Genomic DNA, 18703 nt, shown 5'->3' with positions numbered 1-18703 from the left:
CCTTTTCCAGGGGTTCCCAAAGGTGTGGACGGAGTCGGCGAAGACTATCCACCCTCTTCCTACGGTGGAGTCTGATCCGTCCTGAGTGCGGGGCGCTTACCTAGGGGTCCCTGTTCGGGCGCCAGATGCCGGGGTCCAACCCCAGCGGGTCCAGGGGTCCCCAAAGGTGTGGACGGAGTCGGCGAAGAAGGAATGACACAGAGACAGTGTTCAGTTGATCAGCAGCCTAGCCAGGATCTCCAGCCAAGTTCTGGTCTCGATCTCCAGAGAGGTTCTGTCCAGGTTCTCCAGTCAGGTTCAGTCACCAGGTTCTAGTCAGGCTCTCCTGCCAATCTCCGCAGTCAGGTTCAGTTCAGGATCCCCTGCCATGCTCTCTCGCCAGGCTTTGCCTCCAAGCTCCAAGGCCAGTCCCTGTCCAGGATCCTCCGGCATGCTCTCTCCAGCGAAGTTCTTCTGTCTCTAGAGAACGTTCTATGTAGGTTCTGTGCCTAGGCTCTGTCTCTCTTGGTCCTGTCTTCCAAGCCCTGTGTTCTCAGTTCTGTGTTCTGAGTTCTGTCTCATGAGTTCTGTGTTCTGAGTTCTGAGTGTTTCTGTCTTGTTACAACTGTATTTATACCAGTTGATTCAATCCTATCAATCTCTATTACATAGGTTAGGGCGTTTCTTATCTCCATTCCAGGGAGAAAAGATTATGTAGTTTAAGCATGATTGTTCGTAGTTAAAGGGATTAATTACCTGCCTGGCACTTAGTTGAGGGGTTTTATTCCCTCCCTAACTTCAGGGGAAAATCCCTACCTGGGGATTCAACCTTTCTCAGAGAGGTGACCTTGGTTAAAACACAGCACCAAGAAGGTGAGCAAACATATTAAGAACCGTATGCCATATATGCCAGGTCCCTTGAAACAGCAAGGATGGACCGGCTCCCGGCACCTTTTTTTTTCTCTTTCCTCTCACTTAACCCAGGAGTAATGATGCTTTCTTAAATTTGATACTGTTGTTAAACATAGTCATTCATTTATTTTATAATCCATTTAGTCAACAACCATATTATGTGGACACTGTAAGTGCAGGATCAAACACCATGGAATTATGAAAATATTCAGGCCTGATTCTATATTCAAAGACAAAATTTAGTAGGGAAAGTAAAATATAAATATGACTATAAAATAATATAATAAACTAGAGGTCTGGTGCACAAAATTCGTGCATGGGAGGGGGGATCCTCAGCCCAGCCTGCATCCTCTCACAATCCAGGACCCCTCAGTGGATGCCAGGCCTAAACCGGCAGTAGGACATCCCTCTCGCAATCCAGGATGCTGCATGCACAGTGACCATACTTTTTCATAGATGTGAAAGGCATCTTGCTGTTGTATGGCAGCTACATTTTCTTGCCCTGATTATAAAAAACATTATCCTTCTGAGGCAATTAGTACCATTTTCCCCATCTTATGGGTGGAAAAACTGAAGCAGAGAGAAGTTAAGTAATTGGCTTTGTCACGCAGTTATAAGTGTCAGAATCAGGGCTGACCACAAAATGTGCAAGCCAGTGTCCATGCATGTCATCGCTGTATCATCCTGTTTTTTCAGTGTTAGAGTAGCCTTGCCAGGTTTTAATTTTTAAATCTGAGAGACTGTTCCCAATATAATGGGTAGGGTCCTTAGGCCTGGCTGGTGATCAGGGCTGATCTGTGGGGTGACCAGTGGGCAGGGTGATCCGGGGCCCCTGCTGGCACCCGCCTTGGCACTGCCCGCCAGCTGGCCCTGCCCCCCCCCCCGATCACCACCACCAGTTGCCTCCCTTTTGGGGGCAGCTCCTGCATTGAGTATCTGCCCCCTGGTGGTCAATGCACATCATAGTGACTGGTTGTTCCACTGTTTGGTCGATTTACATATTAGGGTTTTATTATATAGGATATCAGCAAAACAAGAGTAATAACAATAAAGTGCTACAGGAGAACCAAACAAAAGGAGTTGTTCCATCGTGGAGCATCATGGAAAGGTCTGTGGAGGCTAAAGCGAATGAAGAGGACTTTGGTGGAGACACACGTCCAAGGTGAAGGAGGTGCATTATTTCGCAAACCGAGTACTCCCACGGTTCTATGAACTGTTCCATAACCGGGAACCAGAGGCAGATTCTGCCCTCATAGAGCTTGCTTTTAAGGAAGAGAAGCACAAGTGAACAGATGCAATAAATGTTAAGAGGGGAGGGTTACTATAAAGAAAAGCAGAACTGTCAAGGAGAAATTAATCAGTGGGTTAGTGTTATTTTAGTAAGGTGGCTAGGCAAATCATTTCTGAGAGGGCAATTGTAGAATAGACATTTGAATAAACATGCTCACATCCAAATCTAAAATATACATGATATGTCTGGCTCATTTGCATAGCCAATCAGTTACTGTGTTTCAACATTTTAAAAATGTGAAAGAGGCTAACAGCGGAAATTTCCCTCCACCCCTGTTCTCTAACCACCTAGTTAATAACCACCTCCCACTTGTATATATCTGCAGAAAAGGATTTCAGGCTAAAGAAGTAGGGGATAAAAACCCATGAGGTCAGAGTTCTGTTGGTGTATTTGAGAATATATAAGAGCTGGAGCAAGAAGAACGGTAGGAAATGATGTTAGAGAGTGAGGCCAGGTTACATAGGGCCAGTGGGTCTTGGTAAAGGAATAAGGATCCATGTTAAGTGTAGCAGAGGCCATTAGGAAATTTTGAACCCTGGGGTGCTGTGGTTTGATCTGCATTTCTTAAAAAGTTACTCTAGCAATATGCAAAATAGACTATAAGGGATCAAGAATGACAGCTCGGCGGGCCTATTAGGCAGCTATTTCAAGAGTCCTAGTAAAAAAGGAATGACACCTGGGTGAGGATAAATATGTAGAAAATGGTCTATTCTCTGGTTCCCCTGTAACCCAAAGATGTGTTTAGGCAGTAATTTACTACAAAACAGTAGAATGAAGGAGTAGCGACACAGTGTTTTTTCTTTGCTCATTCAAGTTCGGGATTCACTTTTTTGGGGGGCAGCGGGGGGAGACTTCCCCCATGCATGTCTAAACCATGTGATCACTGCCCCTGAAATTGTTAAGTCCATGATTTGGAATAAATGAAGTAATCTTGCAAGTTAGAAGATACAGCCAAGTAGGTGTTGAGTACAAGTGATATATTTCATGGAGACTTCAAACCTGATTATAGCTAATAATTATCTGGTGTTAATCCTGCAGATAATCTACCTTGAATATCTTTTAGACAGTCCACCAACATGATTTTAGGAGTACTGGTATCTTTTTAATTAGGCCAGAGTCATTTTTTTTTAATTAATTTCCCTTCCCTTCAGTAATCTCATTTCCAGGAAGACCTATGCCATGCGTGTGGAAGCCTCATCGGGGATCCACGAGAGACTTTTAAGTTCTTTGTATATTCTTTAAACTAGGCATGATTAAGAAGTTAAGTGGAGAGACTGTCAAATCATTAATATTCTGCGGTGATTGGGTAAGTGGCTGGGTTCCTTAAGCAGATTGCACAATGTTGCTTTTTCAGATGGAGGGCTTGCCATCTGAATGCACCCTGTCTCAGAGGAGAAGATAGCTGTAGAGGTTGGGGCTGTGCCTTAGAAATGTAATTTGCTCAACAAAGCATGGCAGCTAAGCCAATAGAGTGTTTGTTGTGTGGTCTTTCTCACTAGGCCACGTGGTAAAGCTCTGAGGCCTGGAGAATGCGAAAATGAATTAAAATGCAATTTCCCCCCGTAGATATTTTTGAATGCGGACACCATTCGGCTGGGAAACCTGCCCACCGGCTCTTTCTCGTCTTCACCCAGCTCTCCCAACCCTCGGCAGACAGTGTACGAGCTGTGCGCCTGCCCCAACGGCAAACTCTACCTTTCTCCGGCAGGAGTGGGTTCCACCTGTCAGCTCAGCAGCAGCATCTGCTTGTGGAGCTGAAGTGACTGATGCCTCCTCACACCAGAATAGCCTTTTGTTCCTGTCTGTCTGCTTCACGGTTCTGCTCGGTTTCCCTTGTGATCAGTCCAGAGCTGCTTCAAATGGTCCACGGAGCAACTTCTCCCGGCGTCAGCAGGGATTCGCCTCCACCTTCTCGTGTGAGTTACTGTCCCGCTCAGCGCAGAGGTGTGCGTGGCAGGACGGCGGAAGCTCGTCTTCAGCAGGAAAACTGGATCATAACTTTGGCTCAAAGGGAGAATAACATAGGTGCCTTTGCTACATGAAGTGAAGCACACAGTTTTAGATTTTCGCAGGACCTGGATATGAACTGCACATATGTCCATTACCTAGATGAAATTCCCAGTGTCCAATGGCAAGATGAAATGGTTAACCCTGTGAGAAAACTAACACGACAGTCTGAAAGCACAATTTTCCATTCATCTTTTTAGATGTACACTTCCCCCCCTCCCCCGAGAATTTTAAAATTTTAAAGCATTAATGTAATGCTTGCTTTACTAAAAATTAAATTCAATAGATGGTTTTTAACAAAACAAAACAAAATAAGACAGAATCCCACCCTGAGTTTTGTTTCTTTAAATTCAATGTGTTGTTACTCTTTGTCTACTATGTCGAGAATTTTGTACATTAGCTAATTTTGAAAGCATTCAGCAATATATTTACAGAATTAACCATATGCCACCATGCTGTCATTTGTCAGGTCTGAATGTCCTTATGTAGTATTTACTTGGCTATTGCATGTGACATATTTACTTTTAGCAAAACATCTAATTTATTGCGATATAAGAAAGGATTAAGAGGGGCATACAGGCAGGTGGTGTGGATCCACATGCTATTTGTTACACACGTAGGTTCTAATGGTACAATTTTTGTTTGCACCATTCACTTTATACTTGACTCGGACTGATAAATTCAAACATCCTCTAAATAAATACTAATGTGCTGCGTAGTGCTGAGAATGGATTCACTTTCCATTGGAGTATCATCTTCAGAAGTATATCTATGTATTTTTCACTGGAGATCAATATTTAAGGACAGTGGAAATTAAATTTAAAATTCCTGCTCAAATAGTAAAAGAAATATAAATGTTAACAAATGTTGAAAATGTGTTTACATCATTAGATTCATATTTTAAGGAATTTGTTCTTTCAGCCCTTAACATTTACTTTTGTCAGACTCTTAAGCTGCCCTCCTACCAGAAATCATGGTTTCTTCCATTCTTATTTTTGTAAATTAGCTTCTAAAACACAACACCAGAATACTGTAGGTTCATTTATCATAACACTCCTTAACTCAAATTTTTTTGAAACTTACAGAATCCAAGAATGTAAAATTGTATTAAACATTTTCTATTATGGGAAAATGACTTGGTTACTATAAGGTAAGTCCTTAATTTTCATATGTCAATCAATCTTCCCAGGCCCTCCCAGGCACACTGTTCCAGTTGTGTGGGAGCTTCCCTCTGAGGGACCCTGACTGTATACACTGAAATTCAGGCCTCCGTAGCCCAAAGTGAAGTGGGAGAGTGGGACTTGTTGAGGTTATTGGGGTAGTAGAAGCAGGAAAATGGGTAATGTAAGCAGTGAACCATTTAGCCAGGATTATCTTCTTTGCATGATCCATCATATCAAATAATTGAGAAAGCTCCATTTCATTAAATAAGTTCTATACTCAGCAGAAGAAGCAGAAAGCTAGTTCAGTCTTAATACTTTTAAAAGAGAATTTAACTTGCGTTTGGGGTTCCTTAAATAAAACTTTAAATCAATATTGGAGGAAGAATTAAGCTATGCTATTGCTGCTATTGCTTAAAAGTTATATCAGAACACGAGACTTCAATTTATTTAAGTTAAAATATTAGAATTTAACATGAGAAATTCTCATAATGTTTTTTGCAAAATACTAATACAAAGTACAATACAAGAAATTTTGAGAAATTATGAATGCTAATCACTGTTATGGACTTTTTAGGAAAACACTGCATATTAATTTGAGTCATATTTAAGTTGAAAACACCTAAATTAAAACAATTGAAAAGTTCTTAATCAAGAGGTAACAGGTTTGTTTTTGTTGTTTTTTATTAGTAATTAGCTGTTTTTCAAATCTCAGCTCTGTCTTCTACCAATCGTGCGCTGATTTACGCATTTGGGGACATCTGTAAGCTTTCGTTTACTCAACTTTGCAAAAAAAAAAGTATTGAATCAAATGGTCTCTTGAGATTCCTTCCACCTCAAACATGTTCTTATTTCAAAAGCAAATATTATAGGAGGTGGAAGGGGCCACCGAAATGTTATGTCATAAGAGGAGAACAGATGAAAAGAGTGAGGAGACAAAACCCTATAAAAACCAAATCTAGTGAGGGGCTGTCAACGTTTGAATTCAAATATATTCTGAAATGTTATAGAAATAGTTAAAAAGAAATACATAAGCTAAGAGATTGAGGCTATGTCTAGGTGATGTAAAAATATCTGTTCAATTTAGTAGGAAAAAATGTGATACATATGGCTTTCCTCTCCAATGCCAAATAATTGGTGACTGGGTGCTTTAGAGTCCTTAGTGTCTAGGTATAGACTCAGGCCCAGAGTTCGAGCCTCTTTTGAAGACACGGAAAATTGCTCTTAAAAGTCCTTCATTTTCTTATCAAAGGTTTGATTCTTTCCTAATAAAGCACTCCCTGCATTGCAGACTACCCAGGAAGATTCATGATCTGTTTTTTCAGTACCATTTTTACATCACAACATATGTAAATAGAGTCAAGTTTATTTCGTTGCAAATTTAATCTTTTCTAAATCAAACTCAGAAAAAAATGATTCTTTAAGTGCAGTACATGAACCCTAAATTTTGCATTCAGTTTAGCTGTAGAATACAGGAAGGTGGGGAGCTGGGGGGGGTGGCGGGGGGTGGTAAGAAGGCAAGCAGGTAAAATAGGAAGGAAGAGGGAAGGGTGCGGACTACACCTGATATTTACATCCTAAACTGGGAATGAACAGACTGAGAAGTAATTGAGTTCAGTTGATGGGGCTAAAAGAAAAGAAGCAAAGACGATAAATCCTTTTTTCTTTCAGAATATTTCAGTAAGATACTTCCAAACAAAATACACTTCCAAATTTCATGTTTCTTTGGCTCGATATCGCTAAGATGTCTAGCCTGTACTGCTTTATCCTGTTTTTGTTTGTTTGTTTGTTTGTTTGTTTGTTTTAGGTTATGAATCATAAGCTTCATAATCTGGTACAAAATTATTTATATAAAAAATTTAAAATAATGCTTCAAATTTTACATTAACCAGAAAAATCTTAGAGTTCATACCCCAAACCTTTGAGAATTGAGCCAGGAGTTCTAATTCTAGTTCTGCTCCCCTACTCATGTGACCTAAATAAATATAATTAATTATTTTGGCCAGAGCTTACCTGTCTGTGAGAGGGGTATATCAAACTAGGAGGATGTTTTTGTTATTTTCATCTCTAAATTTAATTGGTTCACTTAAGACTCAGTAATCTTGAGTTCAGTAGCCCAGTCTGAACTGGCATCATTCATCTCCTCTATACCTTACTTAACATGTTGCTTATAAATGTTGAAATGCAAATCTTCCAGCGTGCTACTCTCCACTTTTTTTCTATGCTCCCTGTCTTGCTCTTACCATTTGAACATTAAAGTCCCTTTTAAAAAAATAATGCTTTTTTTTTGACAGGTTTCAGTAATTTGGTTGACCTTCAAAAGGAAAAGAATATATTTGGATCTTATTAAAAATGACTATTTAGGGAAATAATGGAAACATTTACCAAATGTTAGTACTCTGTTGGTCATTCTATTATTATTTATTCTATCAAACTAAAATGCACTGTGTCTTTTTAAAGGTAATTTGATCAAAAAGGTCAATTGCTAAATTTTTTATAATATGCCATTCAAAATTCCTATGTAATTCTAGCATCTGAATTACTCAATTGGATAGTGCCTCATTTTATAAAATTGGCATTTGATGCAATAAAACTTCTAATGAATTATGCCATTGCAAAAATGATATCTCTGAATGAGGCAGCAATAGGTAGAGGGCTGGCGAGTGTTTAATGGATTTACGTGGTTAAATTTTATAGCAGGTCATGTCAAGATCATAACATTCATTAAATTGTTGTAGTTAATGCTACCTCATGGCCAAATTCTGTATAGCAAAGCAAACTCACAGTTGAGTTTTGTATTAGTGAGGTCTTGCCATCTTCTCTCAGTAGCTTTGGTCTAGTTAAAACTGCTCATCTGACCCTATTTAAAGATACTTATTTTCTCTATATACTCTTATACATTATAGTAATGAATATTGCAAAATATCATAAGTAAGATAATATTGTACTTTTATTCTTTTAAAGCAATCATAAACTAATGAATGTCCTCCCTGAACATTGTTATTCATATTGTTTAATACTGTAGTTCATTAGTTGTTTAAATCTCAAAGACCAAAGACTGAGATTTCTATTATATTTCACTCTAAAACTCTGCTGCTTCTACTAATTTATTCAAATAAATAGGAGGGCTTATAATTATAATGTGAGATAGTAAACATCCTCCTTGCCAGTTTCTGAGCTGTAGATGATTAATTAATGCTTTTGTTTTAGAAGGAAACCGTTCTTAGTGTAGTCCACTTACCTTTTACACATGCATAATAAAATCCTTGTTATCCACAAAACCAGTATGTAAAGACTATATCCCCAAATGTGCCCAGGAGGGATTTGCTCAGCTGAGTTCACACTTTCATTGCTTGCTAAAAATTCCTTGGAGAATATAATTAATTTGAAATACTTTTAGAACCACAGGGCTATTTTTTATGTTGATTGAAGCGATTCCAATCTTTGAGAAAGTCAATGAAAAACATTAAAGGAAATGAGGTATAATGAACCGTGATTCTTTTTGTTTTTGCGTTCTTCATATCTCATTTGTTTGAATACTTATAAATAAAAGCCAAACAGGGTTAACAGTGTGCAAGGACATTCACTAACAATGGAGATGTGTAATTTTGTGTTTCAGTGTCTCGTTGTTTTATACAATTCTTTAAACCAGGTCCACTATTCATTTATTTTGTTTTGTAATTTTCATGTAAATGTTTTCTGGTGTACATATGACAAATGGAACTATTTTCTTACACATACTATGCAATATGTTTGTAAAATTGCAATATTACCAAAATTACAAAAGCTGTGCTTTTGTACTCGATCTTGCTTTATGTAAAATCTATCTTTTTCTATTTAAATGGACTATCAGCTCCATAAACTGTAGATAACATATCTATTGAAAAATCAGTCTATTGTATCTTTTGTTTAGTTTTGGGTAGAGTGGGCTACATTTCTTTTGGGAGAAAATGCACAAAGTTTGGCAGTTGGAAACTTCTTTCCTCAGAAAATGAGACCCTTGATGCATGCATTGAGCTCATTTAATTTAAGATCTCTCCTGTAATTCTTGTATTTTGTCCGAATTTTGGTGCTACTGTGTAACCATGATTAAATGTGATAGTCAACAAAGAGGATCAAAACTCATATGCTATCATTTCATTTATTTTATTGAGAAAAGTTCGTAGAGAAGGGAAATGAGTATTTGTAGGGAATAGAGACCTTTTTCATTGATGTGTTTTAAATCAATGCTATTAGGATACATGCTTTTGCAATTTTAATTTAATTTATAAATTTATACTTGATAAAGTTGCTTCTCTTATGAAAAACTGAACATATGTTCCTCTTAAACATATGACCAATGAAACTAAAGCATTCGAATTGATTTAAAAGTAACAGTTACTACATTTAACCAGATGATTAGCTAATAGTTTAACTGTGACTTTATTTTTTATTTTGGGGATAACACTAGGTATATGCCATTTGCTCAATCACACCTCTCTATACAGATGTATATCATCACACCTAAATACACATTCACATGCACCTGTGAATATAAACACATATTTGTAAACTTGCTTGAATATTGTTGTATTTCTTCATTTCCTTGTTACATTCAAAATATCAAGAACCAGTTCAAGACCTGCACTGTATTCCCTTTTGGAGAGAGAATTTCCAGTCCAGTGTGTTCCATGCTTTGAGAGTGACATTACTCCTCAGTGGTTCCAAAAGAGCAAAAGTGTCCATTGGAAGTTGTTGTGTGTGTGTTTTATGTCACGATTATTGTTTTCTTTCTTTACAGCCCAAATATCTATATACTCTAGTCCAGATATTAGGGGGTGGGGGGACAAAATCAGAATCATGTACACTCCTCACAAAATCTTTCAAATTTAATTCTAAGTAGAAAATAAATGAGAGCATTATTTGGGGAAATCATATACAGGGTGTCCCCAGAAAATGTATATACACTTTAACAGCTCATAGCTCATTTTTGAAAATTAAATGTATTTTAATAAGCACTGCCTTTATAATGAATCAAAGTGTGTGTACACATTTTTGGGGACACCCTATATATTCTATGACTTTATCTCCAGCAAAGTTTGGGATGGTTCTAAGAAGCAATCAGACACATGCATGCTTATTTCTAGCAGATCCTCAGACCATTTACCAACCATTATAATGCCTTCTTTTTAGTAAACTCTTTTCTCTTATGAAGTGTGTGTATGGGCGAGTGAAGGTTGGGGTGGGTATAATTCAGATAATTCCAATGCAACTTTATATTTGTGTTTTCAGAACTTTGGCTTATCACGGATAGTACTGAAAATAGCACTTCTGGTTGCTGTAGCTTCTTCTAATTATCAGGTAGAAGATTACCCTCTTTTTGTCACATGGCCAATTTTAGAGGGAAGACACATTTTTTCTTACATTTTAATCTCCCTCAATAAGAAATAATTCTTGCCATAAAAGTAAGGTTTATGGTAATGGAAAATCTTGCTTTACAGTATTCACTAGTGATTTTAAAAGTCAAATATGTCTGCTAGTAAAAAATTATTCTAACTCAAAAAAGGAATCACTTGAAATTACTGAAAGTATAAATTGTGGCCCTGATTTTTTTACCAAAGAAATCCCATTGATACTAAAAAAAAAAAAAAAAAAAAAAAAAGAAAGAAAGAAACACTATGTAATAAAGGAAATATTTAATTGCACCTTACAAATATATACTAAACTTTTTATCAGAACCAGTCAATCTAATCATTTTATTCCAGTAGTGGATATAAATTTTTAAAATAAAATTAATATATTGGCTTTGTTCAGAAATAATATTTAGTGTCTTATATGTTATATATAGTTAAATATATGATTAAATTGCATTTGCAGATATGATTTTAGCTGATTTAATCAATGTTTCTAGTTACTAATAATTTATTATTTTAATATTTCACCTGCTTTCAGAAAGAATATTAAATTTTTTACAACATAGAGTAACCCTTAAAACAGAAAAAATAAATTAAATTAAAAGAAGTTTCTAGAAAAGAAAAAAGAAACCAAAAGTTTTATCACTAAAGCAAAATCTAGTTAATATGTTGAGTGCTAAAGGAACATACATTTCCTGAAAGCCAGATATTTAAAGGGAAGCGGCATAGGCTACATTATTTGAGAAAAAAATATATACCACTTCAGAATATATTTTTATGTTAAATCTAAAGTATTTATTGCTAAAATATTTATGGATCAGTAAAGAAAATGCAGTGCCTTAAAGAATAATTTTATTTAAAAATGCTTTTTTTTTCTATTCACTTAATTATAGAACATAAGATGTTGGAATTGCTTAGTATGTTGCAATATATGAGAATACCAATTGATCCATAATTATAAACCGTTAAAGTATACATAAATTAACTCAAATGTCTAAAAAATATGCCAAATGTGTAAAATGTCAAACATAAATGGCATAGATCTAAAGCATTTGAGATTTTGACAGATATTTTCCAAATATATAGTACACTTAGTATATAATATATAATTTATCTGACTATACAATACTTCTGTCTTTTATATAACTACTAGAGGCCAGGTGCATGAAATTCATGCACTTGGGAGGGGGTGTCCCTCAGCCCAGCCTGCACCCGGTTGCAGTCCGGGAGCCCTCGCGGGATGTACGGGCCTAAGACATCAGTCGGACATCCTTAGCACTGACACGAAGGCAGGAGAGGCTCCCACCACCGCCCCTGTGCTCACCAGCCATGATCATGCCTGGCTTCTGGCTGAATGGCCCTACCCTTGTGGGATCTCACTGACCACCAGGGGGCAGCTCCTGCGTTAAGTGTCTGCCCCCTGGTGGTCAGTGTGCGTCATAGTGGCTGGTCATTCCTCCAGGTGATTTGCATATTAGCCTTTTATTATATAGGATCTACTAATGAATTTAGCAAGTAATGTAGAAGAGTAAACATTGGGAAAGTGTTGTAGATGAAACATCTTGGAAAAACTCTATACCACTGACATTTTAATAGCATGATGAACTTGGTGTTTTCCTTCTGTTTACACCTTGGTAGAAGATTCTGAATTCATTGGCCACTAGAATGAAGAGCTTTGCAATATCATGAGGAATGTTATCCATTGTTCTCAAAATTAATTAAAGAAACATAAAGCCAAAGAAAGACCTAGCCAAAAATCTAGAAATATATAATATTATTTTAATTGGGTCAATCTCATTACCCAATTAATTATTATGGGCTATCATGAATTTATAACTGACAATGGCATTCCACCGTGTTTTGAATGAATAGCACATTATATGAAGTCACTGTTTAAAGGAAGTCTGAAAGCCCAGAAAAAATAAACTTTAGTTATAGCCTCAAAGAAGAGCACTGGCATAATAATGTAAATTAATTAAATAGTAATTGAAACTTCAAAGTAAAATATTAAAATAATTAACATACATTTCCTTTTGCATTTCATTATTTGACCTCTTTAATTATTTTTACTATGATCCATTATCCATCTTGAAGTAATAAAATTCCCGTAAGTAAAATGGATTTGATCTTTTAAAAGGGGCATCAGCAAACGAGAAGTCAAAAAATCAGATTCTAATTCCTGAGTTGCTTTGAACATGAGAGGTTGCAACTTCATCTGTGATTGTACCTTGGTTTCAACTTGCAAGCCAACTCTAGCCAATTGAAAAGGCTACCAATATAAAACATTGTATTGAGTATGATTCTAGAACTAAATCAAATCTCTCAGGAAGAGTGGCATGTCATCAACAATAGCAAAGGATCTGGAGTCATGAAATGCATGAGATCTATTTTAGCAGTGAGTTGATCTCAAGGGCTTTCAACTCAATGATGGGGCTTAGTTTCCTGAATTATACAATAACATGGTTAAATACAAAATATTTTAAAACCTATTAGTCTTATCTTCTTTAAAATGTCAGTTTCTAGCCCTGACTGGTTTGGCTCAGTGGATAGAGCATCGGCCTGCGGACTGAAGGGTCCCAGGTTCGATTCCCATCAAGGGCATGTACATTGGCTGTGGGCACATCCCCAGTAGGGGGTATGCAGGAGGCAGCTGATCGATGTTTCTCTCTCATCAATGTTTCTCTCTCATCGATATTTCTTACTCTCTATCCCTCTCCCTTCCTCTCTGTAAAAAATCAATGAAATATATATATTTTTTAAAAAGTAAAATGTTAATATCTAATTCTATGGTATATAGAATTGACTTTTACTCTAATGTGGAAGTATAACATATAGAGCAATGTACTGAAATGAAGGAATAAGGAATAAAGGTGGCAAGTTGTTAAACAGTTCATTAATTATGGCCAATTATGTAATTAAAAAAACACAATGGGATTATCTGGGTTATGTAAATTATCTGAGCTCTGGAAAATAATTTTACTTGATGTCTACTTTTCAAAGGTAGGAGCAAATGAACTAACATAGGTGAACCATATATTGTCTATCTGTACTGAATTAAGAACACTTAATTTATATTATTTTTTAATTATAAACTCAACTCTCTTGGATTAAATTTCATTAGTCCCTGTTTTATAGATCAGAAAGCTGTGTTTTGAAGATGTTATAATAGGTTCCAAGTTAACCTATTATACTTTATTATTAAATTTTATTGCATTCATTTGCTCATTTATTTGATAAATGGTAATAAGCATCTCTGTCAGCCACTGTTCTGCTACTGTAGTCACTGGTAAACAAACAGTGGTCAACCAAAGAGAGACAGAGAAGGCCGGGACTCTTGTAGAACTTCTGGGCTTGCTGGGGAATGCAGACCAGACCACTGACAATGTAGAAATAAATAAGATAATGACATAATGTGAAAACTTCTCTGAAGAGCATATGCAATGAGATAGTGACGGGGCGCGTCCACCTCACTATGATAAGCACTTTAAGAAGAGAATCTTACCATTTCAAGTCACAAAGTACATTTTGTCGAGTACATTTCCTAGATGGTGTGGTAGGATGTGTGTCAACCCAAACACTTGAATACCAGGTGTCAATCAGGAAAGTATCCCTGGGAACAATGACTAGGAACATTATCTAGAGTTTCAATAATATCAACAATTGTGTGCCTGAAGCTATATAAAGCAAGAATAAACATTCACTGCAATTCAATTCACAGTTGAATTCTTAGACATAAATTGATATCACAGTTTTAATCATAATCGCATGTGAGGTTCCATGTCTGGCCTCTGGCACACACTCTTTTAACGCAGTCCTTCATTCCTGTGGATTTTTTCTCCTGGGTGCATGTAGGAAATTATGGGTTTATTTGTGTGAATAAAATGCATTACTCAGCATCCACAAAAAATTTATTTACTATGAATGCCTCCCTCCTAAAGATAAATCTCAGAATGGTATTCTAATAAGAAATATGAGCTTTGATATTGTGAAAAGAATAAGATTGTTAATTCATTGTGCAATCACATTCTACCAGGAAGCCATATTTACTCTGGATTTTTACCCTTACAAAATGCTTGTAAGCTCAGTGTTGTTCATGTTATGTCAAATGATGTAAGTTGTTTTACCTCTTGATGTGTCTAATAGAGTAAGTTTGCTATAAAATCAACCTGAGTTTTAATACACAATGGATTTATTAAATCTAAAAAACAAAAAGTAAAGCAGTTTATTTCTCTCTGGGATAAATTTGTTGTCAGTGTTCATACATTATTCTGGAATATTTTATAGTTCCAACATAAATTTGCTAGATTATCTTGGTTAGACTAGGTTATTTCTATCAGGCAAATCTATAATGATTGAATAAAAATTCAATAAAAAATCAATCTTAATATCTTGAATTGTTCTGAGGCATTTTAAAAACATTCATTACTGAACATACTAAATTATGAAACTACACATTGGTCATGTGCCCCTAAGAAAAACTAGAATCATATAAGTAGGGTAAAAGTTTGATTGACCTAAAGACAATATCATATTTGCAAGTTCCAATATTCAATTTTACATGCATACAACACATTATATAGAGATTTTTGGATCAGAAATTTTTCCAACTCAGGAACTTTAGATTTTATGATTTTTGCACAGCCAACCTCATTTCCTTGATTACATCTTGTTATAATGTTGCATCATTACCTTAGCATAGTTAACATAGAAAAATGCACGGTGATACCTATGAATAAGAACAAATAAAACAGAGAAACAACTGAATCAGAGGACCAGTATCCAATATTAGCAACTTAGAGGTAACCACCATTTGCAGTACAGTAACTATGGTTTTGCAAGATGGATCAGATCAGTTTGGAGCTACACTTATTTTCAATGGTGATACTTAAAATAGGTTCCCAGCCTCAGTACTAGACTGATCCAAATACTTGCCACCCTCTTTAAGGAGAATTGGCCTACCTTATTTTTATCACTCCCTGAATGGGTACAACCAAGTAAACATAAGTATCCTCTAGACTTCTAAAAAATATACACATTTCTTCTGAGAACTGATACTTAAGTGTTAATACACACACACACACACACACACACACACACACACACACACACACATATATATATATATATATATACACATATATATTATTTAAAGTTATTTTGTTTAGTGTCCCAGGATAATCACCTGTTCATATTCATGATCACAAAAGCTGAAAATCCCGAAAAGGAAATAAAACTAATTTAACTTGCTTTCCCCTCTTTATCTTTCTCTGTTTTCGTTTTGTGTTATTTCTAGTCAAAATGTTAATTGTCATTTAGCAGATGCCTATATATGGTTGTGTTCTACTTTTTACACTCTTAAAAGTTGAAGATTGATCTATTTGTATTAATGTGATAATGTGATTTAAAAAAACAACTGTTAAAAGTTTTTCCTAGCATAAAACAGTAATTGGAATAAACTCTGGAAAATGATATGCAAGATAAGTTTTTATCCTTTGCAACATTTTAATGTGGTGGCTATGTTGTCTAAAATGCATGGTTCTTCTTATATAGTCTAGCTCCATACTTTGAAATTTAGGAAATGAAATGAAAATGTAAAGAAAATCAGCATTTCATCTGCGACGTTGTGTTAAATTGATCTGCTAGGGTGGGGAAATATATTTCACTCATCCTGTGCACTAGCAAAGACTTGATCTGAATTGTAGGGCAATGGATTTGGCTTTTGTCCTACTAAACCTTTAAGTTCTGCAATGGTGTGCAAATGGATAGTCAGAGAGAGTGCAAATGACTACTTATCTCACAACAGTGATCAGTCATTGTCCATAAAACAGTCGGTGTTCAAAAATGAGAGTAAGTTACAGGAGCAAAATAGCATTATATTTTGAAAATTAAAGGGAAATGAAAGATTAAAGGTGATCATTTCCACTAAAATGCATAATTTGCTTTCAACTCAAAGCCATTATTTGTAAATATGATGTCTTCAACAAATTGAAGACTTACGAGTAGACACAAATTGTAAATTTTTGTAGACTTACGAGTAGACATAAATTATAATTTGGGAACATAAGAACTACTGAATAAGTCATGTGGCCTAATTTTTAAAAAGCACAAATTGAATAATATATAAAAGGCAGATGGCATCCTTCAAAGTAATACAATTTCCACAGGCTTACCTTCTCATTTCATAGTGTCTGGATTAATCTGCTTTTTCATAACCTCAGAAAAGAAGAATCATCTCAAAAATCAATAAACAGAAAAGTAGGTGGTTGAGAGTTTAATCACTCACTGTTTAAATTGGTTGGCACTCCTGAATCTGAAGATGTATTTAAGCTAATAATAATCTGGTACCTAAAAGTTTTCATTTAATTCTCTGCACTTTTCCTCAAATACATTTATCAAATAAATTAAGGTATAATTGGGATGCCTTTCTTTATCCAGGGAAATCCAACACAATGGTCCTAACCTAAAACACCCAAATTTCCTATTTTCAAGCACTAACATTTGCAACAAAACAAAGATGCTTTCTAAAATAAAATATTGGATTTTTAAAAATAGTTATAGGAATAAATTTTAAGTAGAATTCCCTCAGTAATTGCTTCAGTATAGATAATACAATTAGTTGCATCTTATTTTTATCCTTCCCTAATAAAGGCATGCTCTGCTTTTATTTGAAAATTGGACCACTCAAATGAACTCAAATATATGGTTTTTCACAGAAATTACTTTGTGACTAGAGAATATATCTATGTTTACCCAAAACTAACGTGAGCTAACACACACACCCTTAGTTTCCTTTGAAGAATTTTGAAACATTATGTTAACTTCTCACAAAGATGAATGAAAGTCTATGAATTTCATGATTGTAAGCCTTGTATGAAGAAAAACACATTGCCTATATATATTGTGTATGGGAATCATGCCATAATTTTTCTTGGTTACTGGGATTTATTTTTTTTGTTTGTTTTGCTTTGTTTTTAACCTCCTATTTCAAAACCTTACAAATTCTTTAAGCATAATGCACTTTTACTTTCTCAACATACATAGTACCTTGTATAAACTGAAATTTTTATATCTAAATAAAAATTTATTAATTGCCATATATTTTGGATAACAAGAAAAAATAAATTTTGACCACATAACTCCACTTTCTGAAACTATAATTTGTATCTGTTTAATGTCCTTATATAATTTTAAGCTGTGTAAGCATATGTTCCAAAAATACAATATTGTACAGTTTAAAATATCACTTTAGTTAAATTATTGTTATAATAAACTATTCCATCCTATTAATGTTTCTATAGATTATTATTGTATTCTTTTAGAAATATGTTTTGTTGGGTTTATTAGAAAAATAAATGCATGTAATAATATTGTAAAATTTTTAAATGTATATTACATTGAAATTTTTTAATTAAATAAAAATATTTAGTACAAATTATAGTCAAGTATGGTAACTTTGTGTCCCTGATAGAAGTTTTTTGCCATTGTAATAACATTATTTATTATAGGAAGAAAAATATTTCCTGATAAAATAGTGGTAAATAAATTATATTTTAAAGCATCAGAACATCTACCAAAATGAATGCCAAATTGGAATCGTCCCTCAGAAGGTGAACTGATCCTTTATTTCTTCTATAACAATATGCCTTTTGCTTTTCATAAGTGATAGTGTTCTGCCAATATGCATTTTCTTCAATTAATTTTCTGTAAGGAACCAGCCTGCAGAAGAAGATAAAATTTTGTCAGTTGTAACCAGATGGATATATAAGTTCCTTAATGCAAATTTATATCACATTGAATCTATGTGTTCAAATGTATATTTCCTTGAACACTAGTCCCACAAAATATAAACAAGAGTGTGAAAAGAAGGCATATGGACAAAAAACAAAACAACACTGAACCACAATAATAACAAAAATCACAGAAAAGACATATAAGAAAAGGCATATACATTTCTTTATTTG

General features: G+C 35.1%; 1 protein-coding gene across 2 annotated transcripts in view; it reads left to right on the top strand.

Annotated features, from left to right (window-relative positions):
• The window catches only part of SGCZ (sarcoglycan zeta), a 198202-nt gene extending 194141 nt beyond the window's left edge, over positions 1-4061 (top strand). For both annotated transcript variants that reach the window (XM_059681105.1, XM_059681106.1), the window contains one exon: positions 3749-4061. In XM_059681105.1, the coding sequence (XP_059537088.1) occupies positions 3749-3940 (192 nt within the window). In that variant the 3' untranslated portion in view covers positions 3941-4061. The remainder of the gene's footprint in view (positions 1-3748) is intronic.
• Positions 4062-18703: the final 14642 nt, after the last annotated feature.

This window comes from Myotis daubentonii, chromosome 2 (assembly GCF_963259705.1).
Source record: "Myotis daubentonii chromosome 2, mMyoDau2.1, whole genome shotgun sequence".
Lineage (NCBI taxonomy): Eukaryota > Metazoa > Chordata > Mammalia > Chiroptera > Vespertilionidae > Myotis > Myotis daubentonii.
The sequence above is the reverse complement of the archived record's forward strand: the minus strand, read 5'-3'. Positions and strand labels throughout refer to the sequence as shown.